The sequence below is a fragment of the Lynx canadensis genome, chromosome E3 (assembly GCF_007474595.2).
Source record: "Lynx canadensis isolate LIC74 chromosome E3, mLynCan4.pri.v2, whole genome shotgun sequence".
Lineage (NCBI taxonomy): Eukaryota > Metazoa > Chordata > Mammalia > Carnivora > Felidae > Lynx > Lynx canadensis.
The window spans coordinates 31,111,832-31,130,070 of record NC_044318.1 but is presented as its reverse complement, the minus strand read 5'-3'; the positions used below and the strand labels follow the sequence as shown (position 1 = coordinate 31,130,070).

General features: G+C 61.0%; 1 protein-coding gene across 2 annotated transcripts; it reads right to left on the bottom strand.

Annotated features, from left to right (window-relative positions):
- Positions 1-107: 107 nt before the first annotated feature.
- STX1A (syntaxin 1A) lies at positions 108-17,223 on the bottom strand. 2 transcript variants are annotated; one of them, XM_030301363.1, is made up of 10 exons: positions 17,145-17,223; positions 8,920-8,997; positions 8,451-8,550; positions 5,674-5,748; positions 4,879-4,952; positions 4,671-4,779; positions 4,496-4,569; positions 3,591-3,728; positions 1,792-1,902; positions 108-1,540 (listed from the first exon to the last, which is right to left on the bottom strand). In XM_030301363.1, the coding sequence occupies exons 1-10, from the start codon at positions 17,172-17,174 to the stop codon at positions 1,463-1,465; spliced, it is 867 nt and encodes a 288-aa protein (XP_030157223.1). In that variant the 5' UTR covers positions 17,175-17,223; the 3' UTR covers positions 108-1,462. The 2 variants fall into 2 exon arrangements, with proteins under 2 accessions (XP_030157223.1, XP_030157225.1); XM_030301365.1 differs by lacking the exon at positions 108-1,540 and having other exon boundaries at positions 1,883-1,967.
- Positions 17,224-18,239: the final 1,016 nt, after the last annotated feature.

Sequence of the window (18,239 nt, the reverse complement as noted above, 5' to 3'; positions counted from 1 at the left end):
GGCGGGATCCTCTGCCTCTGAACCCCTTCTTCCGGTTAGTGCTGGGCACATTTACCCCCAAGTTCTAAGGCTGTGACCTCATGACAGTAAGAAACCTAGGGCAGAGACACGGTACAGATACAAATGTTTATTCTACATAAAAATTTCACAAAAGGGGCAGCTGGTTGTACCAAGACCTTTGGTGAAGGGGTGGAGGAAGGGAAGTTGCTGTTAAAGAAGGCAGCACGGACAGTGGTCACAGTCACTGGGCAGGAGCAGAGCTGAGGGAAGGCGGGGCACGGATGCGGCCCCATCCCCTACTGCATGCACTCGCATGCACACTCCCTGCCTGTCAACGAGGAAGAGGGGGGCTTGGGTGGGGGCACGTTTCTGACTTGAGAAGCCCCGAGATGGGGAGGAGGGAGGTACTCCTCCCTGGCTGGCTGCTGAATACTGCATCCTAGACACCAGACACCCACGTGGCACATCACTGGGGAACAGCAAGGGCAGGACGCGATTGCAGGCCTGAAGGGACACCTGACTTCCCAGAGCACGAGAGAGCAGGAACCACTGTCCCAAACATGCAACACAATGGCTTGAGGACCTGAGGCCTGCCGGGGAGAGTGGCTGGCCCAGGGTGCAGGCTTCGGCTTATGGCAGAGAACTGACGGGCCCGATCTGCCTCCCTGGCTGGAAGGGTGGCTGGAAACCAGGCACCGGACAGTCTCTTGTGGAATGTTACCTGGGGTCAGGCACAGCCCAAAGGGGTTGCTCCTGGGGTTGCAGGATTGCGGGAAGGGAGGAGGAGGCAGCCAAGACCCGCTGGACTCTGCCCCTAGGCAGGGGAGGGAGCCTGGTCTCGACAGCCAGAAGCCACCTGGCCACAGCACCCTGAGCCTCCCTGGCAGTGATCAGCTGTTAGAGGCTTAGAGCTGGGCTGTCTCTCAGGGCCACCCCTCCCCTAACCTGAAAAGCAGCACCATGTGGCCAGCTGGTCCCCACCCCTCAGGGGGCTCGGCTTAGGGGGACAGCTGGAGAGGACAGAGGTCAGGGCAGATGGGCCAGTCAGGAGGAGGCAAGGTTGGGGTCCAGAGCGAGCCTCGGTCCCAGGAGAGGGCAGACCCCAGGCTGGAGTGGAATTCGGGAAGGCAGGGGAAGGGGGAGGGGGGAATATGGCTACCCTGGGTGGCACTACCTGGGAAGGGCGAGGCGGCCTGGGCCAGGGCCTGAGTCTGTGCCTTGCTGACCTGCCCCACCCCACTGGCTGTTTCCCAGCCCGGCTCCCCGCTGGCTCCCCGTACAGACACACACACGGTCACAGAGATCATGCACACGACGGCTCGGGGTGGGGACGGAGGGCCCTGCGGCAGAGAAAGGAGCAGTACGGGGCGGGGAGGAAGGGGCTCCGAGCCAGAAGGCAGCAGCAGCCAAGGGGCCTCCTGAGGGCAGACCATCCCGAGCGGGGTGGCGGGTGGGGTGGTTTCTATCCGAAGATGCCTCCGAAGGTGGAGGCGATGACGATGCCCAGGACCACGCAGCAGATGATGATCATGATCTTCTTCTGCACCGGAGAGGCACAAAGGAGCAGCCTCAGACGAGGGAGGGAGGCCAAGGGCTTGAGTCAGAGCTCTGAGAGGGGTGGCGATGAGGGCTGGGGAAGGTGCAGCCCAGAGGCGGTGACACCAAGAGCTGAAGGCCTCAGGATGGGGGCTGTGCTCAGCTCCGAGGTGGGGGCAAGCGGTCAAGGCAGAGTGGGGAGGGATCTGCGGTGGTCCCGGGGCCCTCATGGGAGAGGGCAGGGAGGCTACTGACCCGGCGTGCTTTGCTCTGGTACTTGACGGCCTTCTTGGTGTCAGACACCGCTCTCTCCACGTAGTCCACCGAATGTTCCACGTTGTACTCAATCCTGTCAATCATCTCCCCCTGCAGGGCCAGGGCACTCAAGCTCCAGCAGGGCCCCCCTCAGGGCAGGACTTTGGGGCAGCACCCTGAAGTCAGAGAAAGGAAAGTGGGGGTGTGAGGATGGGGTACAGCCTCTCACCTGTGCCCCTCAGGCCAGGCACCCCGGGGCAGCTCCCTCCTCTCCCTGCAGAGCAGTCATCCTGGGGGAGGGAACTGGCCATGCGGTCTCAGCCAAGGGCATGGGGGCCATGCAGAGGGCGCCGAGCTGGGGCCTGGAGCGCGGCAGAGGGAGACCGGGGCGGGAGCAGGCGGTCTGGACGGTGTCCCACTCCGTCCTCCGCAGGCACAGTGGTTCTATCCAGCTCTGTCTTCAGTCTTCAACATTCAAGACTCCTCGCCCCCTCCCATAGCCCTCCTGGGCCCCGTAATCCGGTCCCACGCAGCCCCCTGGAGACCACAGCGCTGAGACCCCCAGCAGCAGCTTTGTGACCCACGACTGCTCTCTCCGAGTCCGCTGCTCCCACTGGCGTCCATACAGCTACGGTCTCTCAGCCACCGGTGGCAGCAGCCTCCTCGTGGCCTCCCTGCTTCCTAACTCTGCCCACACCACGCCCACACTGAAGACCCTCCATCTAGAAGAGAATCCAGGCGTCCAGCACCACCTTCTGCCTCCTCCCTGCCGCCCCTGAGCTCCAACTGCACGGCCTCCTCCTCCTCCGAGAGCCCGGCTCTTGCCAGTCTCAGGACAGTTCTGCTGCTGGTCCCTCTGCCTGGGCCAGCTCTTCACTGTGACCCCGGGAAGTCTTCAGAGCTCAAATGCCACCTCCACAGAGAAGTCTTCCCTGACCACCCCGTCCAAAGTGGCCACCTCAGGGACTCTATTACCGTTACCCCAGCCGTGGCCCTCAGACTGGCAGCATCGGCATCGCCCTTGAAACTGTTAGAAATGCAAATTCCGGGGCGCCTGGGTGGCTCAGTCGTTAGAGCGGCCGACCCTTGATTTCGGCTCAGGTCACGATCTCCCAGTGAGATCGAGCCCCATGTCGGGCTCTGTGCCGACAGCATGGAGCCTGCTCGAGATTCTCTCTCTCCCTCTCAAAATTAACTTGAAAAAAAAAGCAAACTTACAGGCTCCCACCTTGACCTACCAATCTCTGGGAACGGGAACCAGGAAACTTACAAGCCCTCCAAGTGATTCTCGGGCACTTTCAAGTTGGAGAATCACCGCTCATTCACACTGCCTCCTAACATCTGAGCACCTGGCACAACTGGAGAACATTCCATCTGTCATATACTTATGCTGCCCTTTCACCCAACAGACATTAGCTCCGGGAAGCAGGCCCTCAGCTGTCCTGGTCACTGCTATACTTCCAGTTCCTTGAAAAGTGGCCGTCCGCTGTGCCCATGTGACAAACAGCTGATGAATACGATGGGACAAGGCTGGGTAGAGGGCCATGCAGGGCCTGGGGTCCTGGAGGGCCAAGCAGAGCCATGCAGCACTGGGTCCCGGTAGCAGAGCCATGCAGAGGACAGGGTCCTTTAGGTGGGCACGGCCCTGGAGGCAGTTTCAACAGCAGGCGGTTAGTTACCTGGAGACTCGGTCCCTCCCGGGCAGGGCAGCGTGTCAGGCAGAAAGGGTCGGGGTTAGTGCAGCCCTGGGTGCTGCTGTGGGCTGGGGGGCGGAGGGCAGTGGGGCCCCTGGTACTCACCTGGCTCTCCACAAGCATGGCCATGTCCATGAACATGTCGTGCAGCTCACGGATGCTGTTCTCCAGCTTGATGATCTCACTGTGCCGCGTCTCGATCTCGCTCAGAGCCTGCTTTGAGATGCTGGAGTCCATGATGATCTAGGGGGTGGGAGCAGTGGGCTGGGACCCAGGGGCCTGCTGAAGGGGGCAGGGATGGGGACCGGGGCCAGGACAGCAGGCCAAGGGCAAAGGCAGCTGGGATGGGCAGTGGCTCCCTCCTCAGCCACAGCATTCTCCCACTTCCTGCTTGGTTCTTACTAGCCGTTACCTGACTTCTCTGAGATGGATTTCTCCTCCTTAATACGGGGCTAATAACACTCCCCGCCTGTGCCTGCCACACGGTAACTAAGTGGTAGTTCTTGTCACCAGTCTTGTACAGCCCAAGTTGACTGTCCCAAGGACCCAGGCCTTGAACTGCTTTTCTCTCTTCCCCTCTCCTTCTGTTCTGCCTCCCAGAGAGGGTAACTGCCTCTCCCTTCTCTCCTCCTGGAACCCACGTCCCCAAGCCGCCTTCCACCCCGTGGGCCACCTCCTTCAGAAAGCCCCCCTGCTCAAGCTTCACCTGAATGGAGAGACGGCCAAGGGCACCGTGTTCCCCAGGAAAGGAAAAAGGCCCAGAGGATAGTGGAAGGCACCCCTAGCTGGCAAATGGACAGGAGAAGCAAGGAAGTGGACCTAACTGGGAGGACCCGGGAGACATGGGTCTTAATTCTACCTCCGCCACTAACATTTATGTGGCCTCAGCCTGGTCCCTTTTTCTCTCTGGGACTCCACCTTCTCTGAGGCTCAAAAGGTGGCTGTGTCCAAATACTGCCCTGTCCCAGCACACCTGGGGGCCCGGTGGGAGGGGTGTGGTGCCCACTCACCCCGGAGGCAAAGATGGCCGGGTTTCCGCTCTCCAGCATGTCTTCCAGCTCCTCACTGGTCGTAGTCCGGCCAGCTGCGAGGAGGGGTCACACCGAGTCCTGCACACCCCGCAGATGGGCGGCGGCCCTGGCCCCGGCCCCGCCCCCAAGCCCCGGCCCCGCCCCGCCAGCTCACTGATCTCCAGCTGCCTCTGGATGCGGCCCTTGCAGCGCTCGCGGTAGTCGGACTGCGTGGCGTTGTACTCGGACATGACCTCCACGAACTTGCGGGACAGCGTGGAGTGCTGGGGATCCGAGGTGGGGGTGCAGGTGTCAGGCCCGGCCCCACCCAACACCAGAGCCTCAAGCGCCCGCCTGCCCACCCTGAGGCCTGCCTGCGGCACCTGTGTCTTTCGGATCCTCAGGTCTGCGGATGAGCGGTTGAGGCCTTCCTCCTGCTCGATGCTCTGCTCAATGCCTGGGGGAACGAATGGCTGCTGAGCCATAGCCTGTCTCCCTCGCCACTGCCCATCCCCCTGACCCACATGCCCAGGATCTGGCTCAGGACCTCCTCCCCTAGAGAGGATCTCCTGTGGTCTGTAAGTGGGGTCACATGGGAAGCAGAGGAGGAGGGAGCGCGGGACTGATGGGGGTGGGGGGTAACAAGGGCCCATTCGCATGATGCACGCTTCGGTGTGTGCATACATGCGGCCCATTTGTGAGGCCTCAAGTGCATGCCACGCTATGGGTGTGAATGCCCACTATGCGCTAGGCCTGGTGGCTCAGGCCCACCCTGCCTCCTGTGCGCCCAACAAGGGGCCATGCCCAGAGTGGGGAGGGCCTGGTGGCCACAACCTGCAGAGCACACGGCCCCCAGTCCTGTGCATTTGTGGGGTGGGCACATCTGTGGCGCTGGCCACTCCCTGAACCCTCTTTAGCTGCAGTGGGGGACAACGCTCAGAGGGGATCACTCCCTCAGTGAAGCCTCAGGCCCCTGCGTCCCCAGGCCCAGCCCGGAGCCTGGCACACACAAGCCTTGCCAGGCAGCAATTGAGGGAATGGGCGCATGATGGCACCCTCATAAAGGAGAGCAAGACCCAATGTACCCTTCAGAGTTAGTGAACCCCCACGGCTACACACAGGAAGCGGGTCCAGAGGGCCCCTCCACCTCCCAGGCAAGGCCTGGAGCCCAGACTCACTCTTTAACTTGGAGCGAACTTTGTTTGCTGTCTTCTTGATGTCAGACATGAGCTCCTCCAGTTCCTCCTTCGTCTCTGGGGAGGCAGAAGGGGTACAGGGTAGACACCTGGGGTTCCCCTGCTGCCTGCCCTTCAGGCGCAGCCTCTGGCCCAGGGGGCCCGGGGGGGGGGGCTCTGGGCAGAGCCTGGGTCCTGGGTCTTCCCCCTTCCCCCGGCTAAGGCTCTGCCTGCCCCTCCGATCCTGGGCGGGGGCCACACCAGCTATCGCCTAGCTCCCTCTGTGCTGCCTTCCGAGGAGCCGCCCTTCCTCCTTTGCTGGCTCTCCCACCCCCTGCAGATAACAGATGGGTCTAAATTTAAGGCAGAAATAATTGTGGAGCAGCTGGCAATGCTGGAGTTGGCGCTGGGGGACATTTACTTGATGCCTGCCTGAGTCGAAGGTGGGGGGAGCGGGCTCACCTAGCGCTACCTGGTAGCTCTGGCGCAGGGGGAAGCATCCAGCCAAGGGGGTGACAGAGCCAGGGCCAGAGAGGCCGAAGCAAGCAGCTTGGGTGGGGTAGACCTTGTTCTGCTAGAGTCCCCCCTTCCCAGGTGCTGAGCCCGGCGGGTAGACGGGGGCGTGAGGCACCCGGCCTGGATGGGAGCTGGCGGAGAAGCGCCTCAAAGAGGTGGGCCTCGGCCCACAGGTGGCCGTGAAGCAGCAGGTGGCTGGGCCTAAGAGGGGGAAGTTGGGGGAAGGCCGTGACCTAGTGTTTCTCGGGCCCTTGTTCCAACTGGAACCATCTCTCTAAAGCTGGTAGAGGCCATAGGGGTACTCAGCTTGCTCGACCCCCAGCGAAGGGCTGGCCGGCCAAGGGGGGCCAGGGGGCTGCTCTCCCGTGGGGTGATGCAGCAACGGCTCCGGACAGCGCCCCAGCCTCAGGGCGACCCCAGGGCTCTACTTCCTGGAGAAACCAGGACTGAGCTCCTGGCCGAGCCTTTCTTATGCACCGTCTGTTTTCCTCTGGGGCTGGGGCCTCTCCTGTAAGGGGTTGGGAGGGGCTTATAGCGGTTGATGGGGGGGTGCCTACCAAGTGGATCATGAGGTGGGGGGCTTCGAGGAGCGGAGGAGGGCACCTCGTTCGTTCAAACAAAGGAAACTTAGTTACCAGCTGCTCTGATGTCTCAGCCGCTTTTGCTCAGACCCAAAATAGCCCGGCCCGGATGGCCGCGCCCAGGGGAGACCGAGCAAGCCTCGGCCTGGGCAAGCCCCCCCCGCCCGCTCACTGCCATCTTTCCCAGTCACTCCTTGTTAACGGCGCCCTCTGCCCTAGAAGGAGTCCCCTCCCCATGAGGAATGGCCCGTGAGCCCACATCAGTGACCGCTGGCTGGTCCTGACTGCTCAGCTCACGGTGGCAATTCCTAGCGGGTCGCTACTGACTGTAGGACTCGGGGAGACCTTGTGTGGAAGGTGGCACAGGGGAGCCAAGAGAAACGGACTGGCATCTCCGTTGCCCCACACTCTCCCCGTCTTCCAGCGGGTGACAGGCCAATGCCCGAGCTCTTTCAAGTACTCTGTTCTCACCGGCAGCCCCCTCTCTCATCAGGAGGGGCCCACACGGGGGCCCACACGGACTCAGACACACATGCGCACTAAAACCCACCATGTCACAGCTGCCTTCCCAGACAAACCGCTGGGGAGAGGGCCAATGCATGACGGCCACACCGAATGTGTGCCCTGCCCCGGGTGACCCCTCTCTCCTTCCCACCCATTCCCAGCACAGTCTCCTGGCTCCCAGCGGACTCATTTTGCTTCCCAAGGGCCTGGCACTGGTCTCACATTCAAGCACTCTTTGGGGCTGTGGAGAGATGTCTTCTGGGCGCTTGAGGACACCAGTGGAACCAGGGCTGAGGGCCTATGGATGGAGACGCACTGCTGTCGAGGACACAGAAACCCAGCCCTGACACTTCGCCTGGCCCACCCAGGGATGGGAGCCTCCCCTTTGCATTCTTGGGGCCCCGTGGGCTGGTGCCTCCCAAAAGGGCTGGAGAGGTGAGGGAGGAGATGAGCAGACAGAAGCTGTGTGCATATATGCACAGTCAACTGTCCAGGTCGCGGGCCGGGACCCCAGCCCTGTCGCGGACTCCCTGGGGCCGAGGGGAAGGAATCTGGGGCCCGCATGCCACCAGCCCCACACAGGGCAGTGCAGCGATCAGCACCTCCCCAGCAACTGTGACGGCAGGGTCAGGAGGACTTGTCTGGGGACAGAGCGGAATGCAGACACACAGAGGCTCCTTGTGCAGAGGGAGAAAGGTGACTTCCTGGAATCCTGATAATGCCCAGCCCCGGGGTACCAGTGGCTGCCAGCTCTTTCCGGAAGCTCCTCCCGCTCGGCCGGCTTGCCCTCCCACGGCGCTGAGCCTCGGCACCGCCATCTGCTCCCCCGGGAGGCTAGGGAAGGGGAGGGGCTGGGCGGGGAGGCTTCCTTTGGAGCTGGGCAGCACCCACCTACCCAGCTTACCTGGAGAGGGTGGGGCTGGCGCCCGATGCCACCCAGGCCCCAGGATGGCCGCCCCACTCCGCACAAGTCCGCGTGGGACCCGGGCGCTGAACCCCGCCCCACGCCTGGGCCAACTGTGTTTCCCGAAGCTTTCCACAGGGGCCCTCCCCGTCCCGGCCACGCCAAGGTACCCCTCTGCCGACCAACGGTGAGGGTGCTGGGGTTCCGGGAGCCCCTCCCAGGCAGCAGTGCCTTCCTGGAGGCCCCAAACCCGCCCCTCGGTCCTCCACACTCACTCTCGTCAGGGTTGGGGGAGGCCAGGATGGCACTGTGCTTCCGCTTCACCTCCTCCACGTTCTCCGAGATCTTGTCAATGAAGCCACGGATCTCCTCCACCTGCGCACCAGGGCCAGGCAGGCAGGGGGAGATCCAGGGAGGGGGCTCGTGGGCCCGGGGCTGGCCCAGACTGGGGCTGGCGGTCAGGTTCAGGGAGAGGCTGGACCAGGCTTCGGGAGGCGGGGCAGGGGGGAGGGGGGCAGTGGGGGCAGGGACTCCAACTATCCTTCTAGAACGGGATGGGGAGGAGTGGGCGAGTCCAATCCTAAACTCTGCTCCCCTCTGAGCTTCAGTCTATTCTCCCTCAGAATGGCTCTGTTATTTGGTGTAAGGGCCCTGGGCCTGACTCAGAGGACGGATGTGGGCCCCTCCCGCCCCGAGCTCTGCCTTGGAGGTCTGCCCAAGGAGGTGGGGTGTGCTGGCTCCCACCTGTTCAAAGAACTCATCCATGAAGCCATCTCGGTCCACGGTGACAGTGACATCGTCATCATCATCGCTGTCCTTGGCCTGCACAGGGGTGTGGACACATGAGCGGACCTGTGGTGGGCCCACTGGGGCCCGCTGGACCTGGGGCCACAAACTGCCCCGCATCTATACTCAGCAGCTCAGCTCCAGGGCCCTGACCACTGCCCTCCGTCATCTTGGCAGGGACGAGGTCCGGCTGTGCCCTCGGCTCCCAGCCACAGTGAGGCCTGGAGGACCCTGGGGGACCCAGCATAAGGAGAGAGGCCTGGCCTGTCGAATTGGTGACCGGACCGGGTCTCCACCTCTAGGCCAGGGATTCCTTCCTTTACCCAGCTGCCTGCCCCTTCCCCACAGGACTGGGGTCCTCCCAGTATGCCCCTCACCCTAGGGCACAGCTGGGAAGGCTGGGTCCCCTGGCCAGTGGCCCCAACTCACAGACCTGGCCTGAGACAGGCTGCCTGGAAGCCATTCTTCTCTCCTTTCTGGGCCTGAAGGTTTTAATTAAGATGGGGCCCAAAGTTCCCGAGTTCCCTTTCTTAGGGGCACCCGGGAAGAGGAGGCCATGTGCCAACAACACCTGCCTCTAAAAAGGTAGGATGACTCAGAAAGAGGCCGTCCCACAGCCCCTCAGGCAGGCCTGAGAGACACTGCCTGCACGGGGCTCTGTGAACTCTGTTCTCTCCTTGTCATTCTTTTTTTCCTTTTAATTAAAAAAAAATTTTTTTTTAATGTTTATTTATTTTTGAGAGAGAGGGAGAGTGCCAGCGGAGGAGGGACAGAGGGAAAGGGAGATAGAGGGTCCAAAGTGGGCTCCACACTGATAGCAGAGAGACTGGCACGGAGCTCGAACCCATGAACTGTGAGATCGTGACCTGAGCTGAAGTTAGACGCTTAACCGACTGAGCCACCCAGGCGCCCCTCTTCTTGTCATTCTTGACATCAGACCTCGATCCTCTTTCCCTCCAGGCTCAGAGGTGGGCCTGGCAAGACCAGTCATGTCACTTGGCTCAGGGGCTGCCCTAGGCCCCAGCTACAGGTGCAGCCGCACCCCACCACCCTGAGAGCAGCTGTATAAAAGCCCCCCACCCTGGGGGGCGGGGTAATTACACCTCTGACTTCCCAGTGCACTGGCCGTGCTCATTACTGTCCGCCTTAGGCGCCTGCAGTCGCCAGGGGCAGCCCACTCTGTTGGCAAGGGCAAGTCCGTCTCCACAGCCAAAGCCAGGATACCCAGGGCAGGACCGGCCTCGCCCTGGACTGGGGATCTCAGGCTTGGTCACATCTCATATCTTAGCACCCCACAGGGCAGGCATGAGCTGGCTCAGTACTGGCGTTCACCTCAATCTCTCTTACATCAGGGTCAGAGCCAAGGATAGGGGCAGGTGGAGGTCGAGGGTCGGTGAAGCTGAGGGACCCAGAGGGCTGGGCCCAGCTAGCCTGCTGGGGAGGGACCCAGGTTCTGCACCCAGCAGGGGCTGACTGAGGGACCTGCCCTCTGGGTCTGTCTGCTCCTGTTTGCAGTGGGGACAGCGATGCCCGGCCGCAGGGACAGAGGGCAGAGAAAGGGTGGGAAAGCACAGCATGTTCTGTAAAGGGCTGTGCCCCTGGGGCTCTCGGGGTCCTACTGCCCCACCGGAGTGGGACCAACCAGGAGACGGGGTTGGTTGGGAGCTTCCTGGAGGCGGCTCTGACAGGCCCCTCTCATCAAGAGATCACACCTCCTCCCCCAGCAGCTAAAATAAATCCTCGCTCCCACAAGTGTCTGTGGCTGCTACCAGGTGGCCCCCTCCCCCCAACCGAGCCCACCTATAGACAAAGAAAATCTAGGAGCCATTTCTACACTTTTGGGCCTTGCCAGGCCCGGGAGCTAAGCTGGAAGAGCACTCCCTAGGGAAACTGAGGCAGAGTGCAGTCTGGAGGAGCCCAGGTCCCCCTTCAGGGCAGGCTGCCAGCTTGGGAGGTGGCCCTAGGAGCGCCTGCCATTCAGCACCCTGCCCTGTCTTTTTGGGACAAGGGTGGACAGGAAAGGACTGAGGAGAATTTTCCAGCTCCCCTCCCAGAAAGAGTAATGACTGGCGGGGGCCAAAGACAAGGGCATCAGAGTTTCCAAGGATGAGAGTCGCTGCCAGAGACCCCTGGGTTCTGGGCTGATGGCTCTCCCCGGGCCTCAGCTTGCCCATCTGTAAAATGAGGATGTATCTTCTCCATGCATCCAGGAGCTTTGACCTGCTCCCTCCACAGCCTCCCCAGAAGACTGAAGAAGCCTGGCCTCAGGCAGTTTCTCCAGCACAGGGTTGGCAGGAAAGACGCCCACGCTCTCCTCCAGGCCCTGTGTCAATGAGGGCAGAGCTGAGGAAGGGGATACCTGGGGCCAGGGCCTGGTGGGGGCCCCCAGGTTGGGGTCTGTCCCGAAGGTGGCGTTCAGATTAGCCCCAAAGCTGGTTGGAGGGTTTAGGGCCTGACTTCACAGCCTCGGTCACACCAGTGGTGGCTCCAAGCAAAACCCTGAGGGGATTCTCCACGGGGACCCCTTCCTTACCAAGTCTCAGCACTTCTTCCTCTCGGGACTTTTCGCCCACCACCCTTCATCACCTCACTGCTGCAGCCTAAAACTGGACCCAGCACGCCCCACCTATAACCATTTCCCTGCTTCGATGACCCACCCAACTGTCTTCCCTTTCCCCATGCAATTCCCTCTGCCTGGAATGCCGATTCCATGAAGCTGGCATTCATTCCCCTCATCCTTGGATGCTGCCTCCTTCCAGAAGCCTTCCCCAGCTCCCCACTATCTTGTTCCTCTGCTTTCCCCTGCACTATTCCCTTCTCTACTGGAACCACAACCACAGACTCTCAGGCCCTGAGGGACCTGAAAAATCACCTTGGCCTCAGCTTCCAGACTCAGCTTGCACACCTCCTGTGATGGTGAGCTTACTACCTTTCCTGGGCAGCTCTGCCCATCTTGGGCTGCCCCAATTGTCCCTTTCCTGTACAGTTTGGCCCTAGGCCATAAAGAACCTGTTGGTGCCCTCTCCTTGGGCTGGACTTGCTAGAGATCTAAAGACAGCATCAGCATCTTCTCTGGGTTTTTCTACTCATGTTGGCTATTCCCTTCCCCTCAGATCCTTCCTAGGGCCCGAAGTTGCAGTCCTTGCCCCAGACTTACTTGGTTCAGCCTCTATCTTCTCCTGCAGTACATGATACAGACTGAATTTGCTGCTGATTGTGGTCTGAATGGTACCAAAGAGCTGACCCATCCCCTCCCTCTTTTTATGTGGTCTACCTCTGTTAATGCAACCAGAAATCAGTACGATATATGATATATGATCGTATCAGTGATCATATAGCACTTCCTGCCCAGGAAAACCCCAAGCCCTTCCCCACCACTGTCTACTTGGTTGGATTTTAGGCTCAAGCGAAGGACTTTTTTTTCTGTTTCATTTATTCATTTGTTCAGATCCTTATTCTACTTTGTGAGAATCTGATGGCTCATGATTTTGCTGCCCCCCCGCAACCTCATCCACATCTAGGCCGGTGCCCTGTGGCACCTTTCTAGAGACATCTTCCAGGTTAACTAAGACTGAGGTCAGGTCTCATGGGACACTGAGTAAATGACAAGCCCCAAACCCAGACACGCTCCTGACCCAAAAGGAAGTAGGAAGTAGGCTGGTGTGCTATCTCCCAGTGTCTGGGGATGGTCAGGGCAGACATCACCTACATGCACACAGGGGCCACCCAGATAGTTTTAAATCATGAGGGCCCCGGCTCCCTTGGAAATCTGCCAGCCTTCTGCGAGTGACAGTCACAGCTCCAGAAAGAGGGCTGGACTAGACTGGAGACTTGAGGGTCCCCAGTGGCAGCTGGAGGTGGCAGCTGGAGCCTGGAGTGGTCACAAGCTGGAAGCTGCAAACATCTTTAGAAAAAACCCACCCAGGCATCCTGTGATGTACCCTACCTGCCATCTGGCCCAAACAAGGTTCCACCTCTTTCTCCTGAGCCCCCATTCCCGAGGACCCTCAAATCAGAAACCGGGGTACATTCACATTCTTCCTTTTCTTCTCACATCCAACCAAAATTTTACTTGTCATGATGTTTTTTTGTTCATCCCTCCATGGTTCTCAACCCTGTTCCAGGACCATAATTCCTTGGGGGCTTAAAAAACCCCCACCAGCTTCCAGGACTCTATCCTAGAGAGACTGAATTGGACTTTCAGGGGGTGGGGCTGGGGAGGCTGTTTTTAAAAAGCTCCGCCCCCCCCCCCCCCCGGGGTTGAGAACCACTGGTCTGGTCTTACTGCTCTCCATAGGCTCTGGCCCAAGCAATCAGGAATGAAAGCCGCACTTGGGAGAAGCCCCAACCTTCTAGTGGAGGCCAGACAGCCCTGGTGGTCTCTCCTGGCAGAGGCTCCAGGATTCCAGGATACCTTCCTGGAAACAAAAGTGATTCTTCCAAGAGCCTCGGAGGCCAGGCAGCCTCCAGGCCTGTCCCCAGGGATGGAGAGTGGGAGGCCAGCCAGCAGGGCTGATTCATTCCTCCTGAGCAGGAGTTGCTGTTGTCTGCCTCGAGGACTATATTCCCCCCCTCCTTTTTAATGACGAATCAAAGTCAATACCACCAGAGCGGACAGACCCAGAGCTGAGTCAGGGGTATGCGAGGCCAAGCTGCATCCCCAGTAAAGAAGGGCTCCCCGCATCTGATCCCTTCCCCCTCTCTGCATCCTGTGTGTGCCCTTCACCAGATCCCTGCCCCTTAGCAGGCCCCCAGGGCAGCTCCAGGAGGCAGCCTCAGCCCCAGGAGATGAGCTGGCCTCTGCCCGGCACCCTCCAACACATGGTGTGACCTTAGATAACACCCTGGCCCCTTCCAGACCTCAGCTTTCCAATCTGTGAAAGGGGAGGTTGGACTAGACAGTCCCTGGAGGTCGTTCCGGCTGCACCCCAGATGAAAATGTGCCCAAATTCGCTGCACCCCAAGGAGGTCAGAGGAGGGAAGGAGGCCTACTCTTACATCCCCATTTCTTCCACTCTGCAAGGCGGATCCCACTCGCTCCACTGTATGGGTGAAGTGGGCACAGAGAGCTTAAGGCAAGAACCTGCCTGGTGTTGCCTAGGGCACCCTGTCTCTTCCCGGCAATGAGAGAGAAAAGGGGAACTGGGGGACAGAGGGGCCCACGGGGTTTTCCCTTCCGGGCCTGCCCCTGCTCTCCAGTGAGCAGGCGTCAGACCACCCACCACTCTCGGTTGGGCATCCCAACCTCTCTGCCTTTACTCACGCGGGTCTCTCCTTTTGGACCACCTTTCCTCCCCCCATCTAAATCCAACTCCTCTTTCTGGGCCACCCCATGTTCTCTTCTCCCAGGGTCTGGCTGCCCCAACACTCCCTCCTCTCCATCCTCTGGCTTCCGCAGCAGGCCTCCTGTGTCGCACACGACTCGGGAAAAAGATAAACACCGTCCTGGGCTCGGGGAGGGGTAGGTCTGAGAACTTCTGGTTCTCAGAAAGAAAACCAGAGAGGCCTCTGAATTGGGGGAAGGAGGCAGCTGCGTGCCAGATGCGGCTGCCCAGGGACACTTTGCCCCAAGTCTCTCTGGCTGTGTGCCCCTGGGCTAGTCTTTGCCCCTCTTAGGCCCTTGGGTTGCCCTTTTGATCTCTGAGGGCCCCCAATGATCCCTTCAGTCTGTCTGCACAACTAGAGAATCAGCCTTATGAGTGATGGGAGAGGCTGGAGGGCTGGGCCTGGCCTGCAGAGCGCTGAGGAAATGCGCCAGCTCCTTCCCCAAGTGTGACTTTTATAAATAAGCTCCCTTTGCCTTCCTTCCAAATGTGGTGGCGTTGGGTGGGGAAGGAGGAGGGGGGAGAAGGGAGGGAGGGTTGGTGGTGGTGCAAGTCACTGTCCCGAGCACCACCTCTGTCCAGCCCAGCCAGTACCGGCCTCTTGGGTCCTGGGGATTCTAATCTGAAAATTCTGGCTCCTGGGGTTCAAGGTCTCCCCGAAATATGGAGGCGACTCAGGAGACCTGTGACTACCTCTTGCCCTGAGAAACTGGGTTCTAGGTGTCTCATCTCTGCTATATAGCTGGGAACTCAAGGCCCGGAGGGGGACTTGTGGGAAACGATAGCCCCCCACAGACTACCTGTTCCACCCCACACAGTGTGGGCTCCTGGAGGTTGCAAGAAACGCCCAATGGGCAGGGCCACCCAGCAGTGGATACAGCAAACCTCCATGGGTTCTGACTGCCTGAGGGGTGGGGTCTAGAGAGGAAGCCCCCCTCAATTCACAGAGAAGCCAGGCCTCACCCTCTAGGGGACCACGCTGGCTAGTGTTTATGTGTATGTGGGGGGGGGGAGTGAGGGGTCACAGAGCCACATACCGGAGCCAAACACCTGGGTTCAACCTCCCTACAACCCTAGCTCTCCTGGTGGTTCCCTGCCCAGCCAGGCCTAAGTCTGTCTTCGGGACTAGGCTCTCTTGTGTCTCAGTTTCCCCTTTATCAGAGGGGATGAAGGCTGATGAGCCACAGATCCTGTCACACGGAAAGGACTGCGTTTCCCTGACCACTTGGTTCCCACATATACTGTCGTCTGACCCACCAGGCACCCAAACATCAGCAAACGCACCACGTGGACATACATCGCCAAGATAACATTCTTTCTGACTCAACGTAGCACAGGAAGCTTGAGGGCAACCGCAAGGGCTGGCGGGGGAAGTGTTTAGACATCATATATGACATGAGGGACCATCTTCTTCCTTTGAAACCTCGTGGGGTTTACCCTAGGGGCCGGGCACTTGGCCAGGAATAAAAGGTCTGATGGGAGGGTGGGGCCGGTAGCCAGAGCCAGGGGGAGATAGAGGCTGGATGGTACAGGTCGCAGCTCCGCGCTGCCCAGGACACAGGACTGGTATAATGGGGGAGACGGGGCACAAACGCGGGGAGCCTCTGGACAGAGAGGTCAGGCCATGAGATCAAAAGCCCAAAGCACACTTGAAACTTTCCCTATGAGAGGACCTATGTCTCTGGCTCCAGGTGGGGCAGCAGGGGGAGGGCTCTGAGGGGCCACCGAGCTAGCGGGCCCCCCCACCCTAGATCAGTGGTACGGGAAGGGCACCTGCCAGCCAGCAGGGTGGTCAACTAGGGGATCAGACAAGGGTCAGCCTGGTCTAGAGTCCTCATGTCCCCCTCCCCACAGGCAGGCTTCATTTCCTTCACTGCTCCCGCGGGGCCCCCAGGCTTGCCATCTCTAAGGGCAAAGGTGAGAATGCCCGGGTAAACGTCAGCGGCCACGGGAGGCTGGGGAGGGGGGTGCATGAGAAACAAGCGGCAGGGCTCTGGGTCAGGGCTGGGAAAGGGTGGGCTCTGGTCAGAACCTTTGCGCATCCTCTTACTCCCCACGAACCCCGCCCCGGGAGCCACACCCCGGGGGCCCCGAGACACAGGTGGAAAAATAGACAGGTTCAGGTTGGAACCAGACCAGGAACCCGGGAAGGGTCTGAAAACACCACCAGGGTCGGGGTTGCTCGGGGGCTAGGAAGGTGGACCGGAGGATGGGGGGCGAATCTGACCCCTCTGGGACCTGGGCGGGCAGCAGACCCCGAGCGTGACCGGGATGGGGAGCCACAGGTGATGGGAGCTACAGGTGACGGGGGCGGCCCGCGGGACAGCGCCAGCCCGAAGAGCCCAGCCCCACCCGGCGGCCCGGTTTCCGCAGCGCCCCGCAGCTGGGCTCTGAGCAGGGGACCGCCCCCGGCCCCTTCCCGCTGCGGTCCCGCCGTCTGTCTCTACCAGTGCGGGGGACAGGAGGGTCGGTGATGAGGCACAGTGTGGGGACAGAGACGGGACCTGCTCCGCGCGGGCTACGGGAGAGGTCAGCCCTCTGTCCCGCCACCGGTATCCGATAATAGCCCTCCGACCCCTCAAAACAAGGGGGCGCCGAAAAGTTTATCCAGGATCCCGGGCTCCGGCCGCCAGCCCGCGGGCCCATGGCGCCGAGCTCACGCGAGCCCGTGACCCCGAGTGGGTCCGAGGGGCGGGACCCGGAGGGGGGTCGCGGTCCTCGGCTCCGCACCGCTCCTTCCCGCCGGGTCGGGGACACAGGGGCTGTCGCCGGGTGGCCGCCGAGGCCGGGCGGGGAGCGGGCGGCGCGCCGGGCGCGGGCGGCGAGCGGCGAGCGGCGACGCGCTGGGGCCGGACTCACCGTGCGGAGCTCCTGGGTTCGGTCCTTCATGCTCCCGGGAGTGGCAGCGGCGCCGGCTGCAGCCGTGTGAGCCCCGCATGCGCGGCGGCCGCCCCGCGGCTGCGCAGCGCCAGACCGGCCCCGCCCCGGCCCCCGGGACCCCGGCCCAGCCCCCAGCCCGGCCCCGCCCAGCCGCCGGCCCACGCCCAGCGCAGTGGGGTCGAAACCCTGGGACTTCTTGCGTCTGTGTTCCCCACCTCGCGTGATCCCTGCCTGGGATGGGGCTCCAGAGCCCCTGCTCCCTCCCTTACCCCAACCCTCTCGGCGCTCAGCCGCTCAGCAGCCCAGCCGTCGTTCTGGACCCTGGATCTTCACCCCCAGAGCTCCTCACCTCCCTGGGGATTTGCTGGAGGTTGGAACCCCCTCGATTTTATGGCCTTGGAACTTCTAGCACTCCCCTCCGAAAACCTCCTCCACCAAAAGCCTCCTCCAGAGTTCCAGCCTCTGAGCCCCTACCCTTCCCACTTTCCCCCAACACTTCATCCAGACTCAGGCTCTGGCCCCTCTTTCCCTGGGATTTCTCAGTTCACTGGTCTGATGCAGGGTGACCACTTCTTTTCCTTTAGTTTCCGCCCCCAGCAGGACGCAGGAACCCTTCTGTCTTTGGGGAAAGGAAATCTAAGTTAAAGCCTGCTTCCCCCCCCCCCCGAGATTCTATTTCCTATATACCAGTGGGGGGGGGGGGCGTTTAAGCCTGGGGCCCGGCTCACTCTGACACTAATGGAAAGATCTTAGCTGTATGTAGAGGGGTAGTGGATGGGGGCTAGTCAGTAGCAGATGCTCCTTTTCTGGTCCTTGCCAGCATCTTGTTGAGACAGCAGCCATATAACACCCTCCCTCCAGCTGTCCCCTCTGTGCCCTGGCCCAGACCTTCTTGACCTCAAGCCAAACACTCCCTCTTCCTTTCCCCAGGGCTGCCAAGGTGTTGCTCTGGAGCTGGGCCAGCCCCCTGCTGCCCTGTGTGTCTGGTCCTGGCGCTTCTCCCAGACTGTGGGCACAGGTTAGCTGGCTGGCAGACAGGCTACAGACACTGTTCCAGCCATCTCTCCTTCCCTG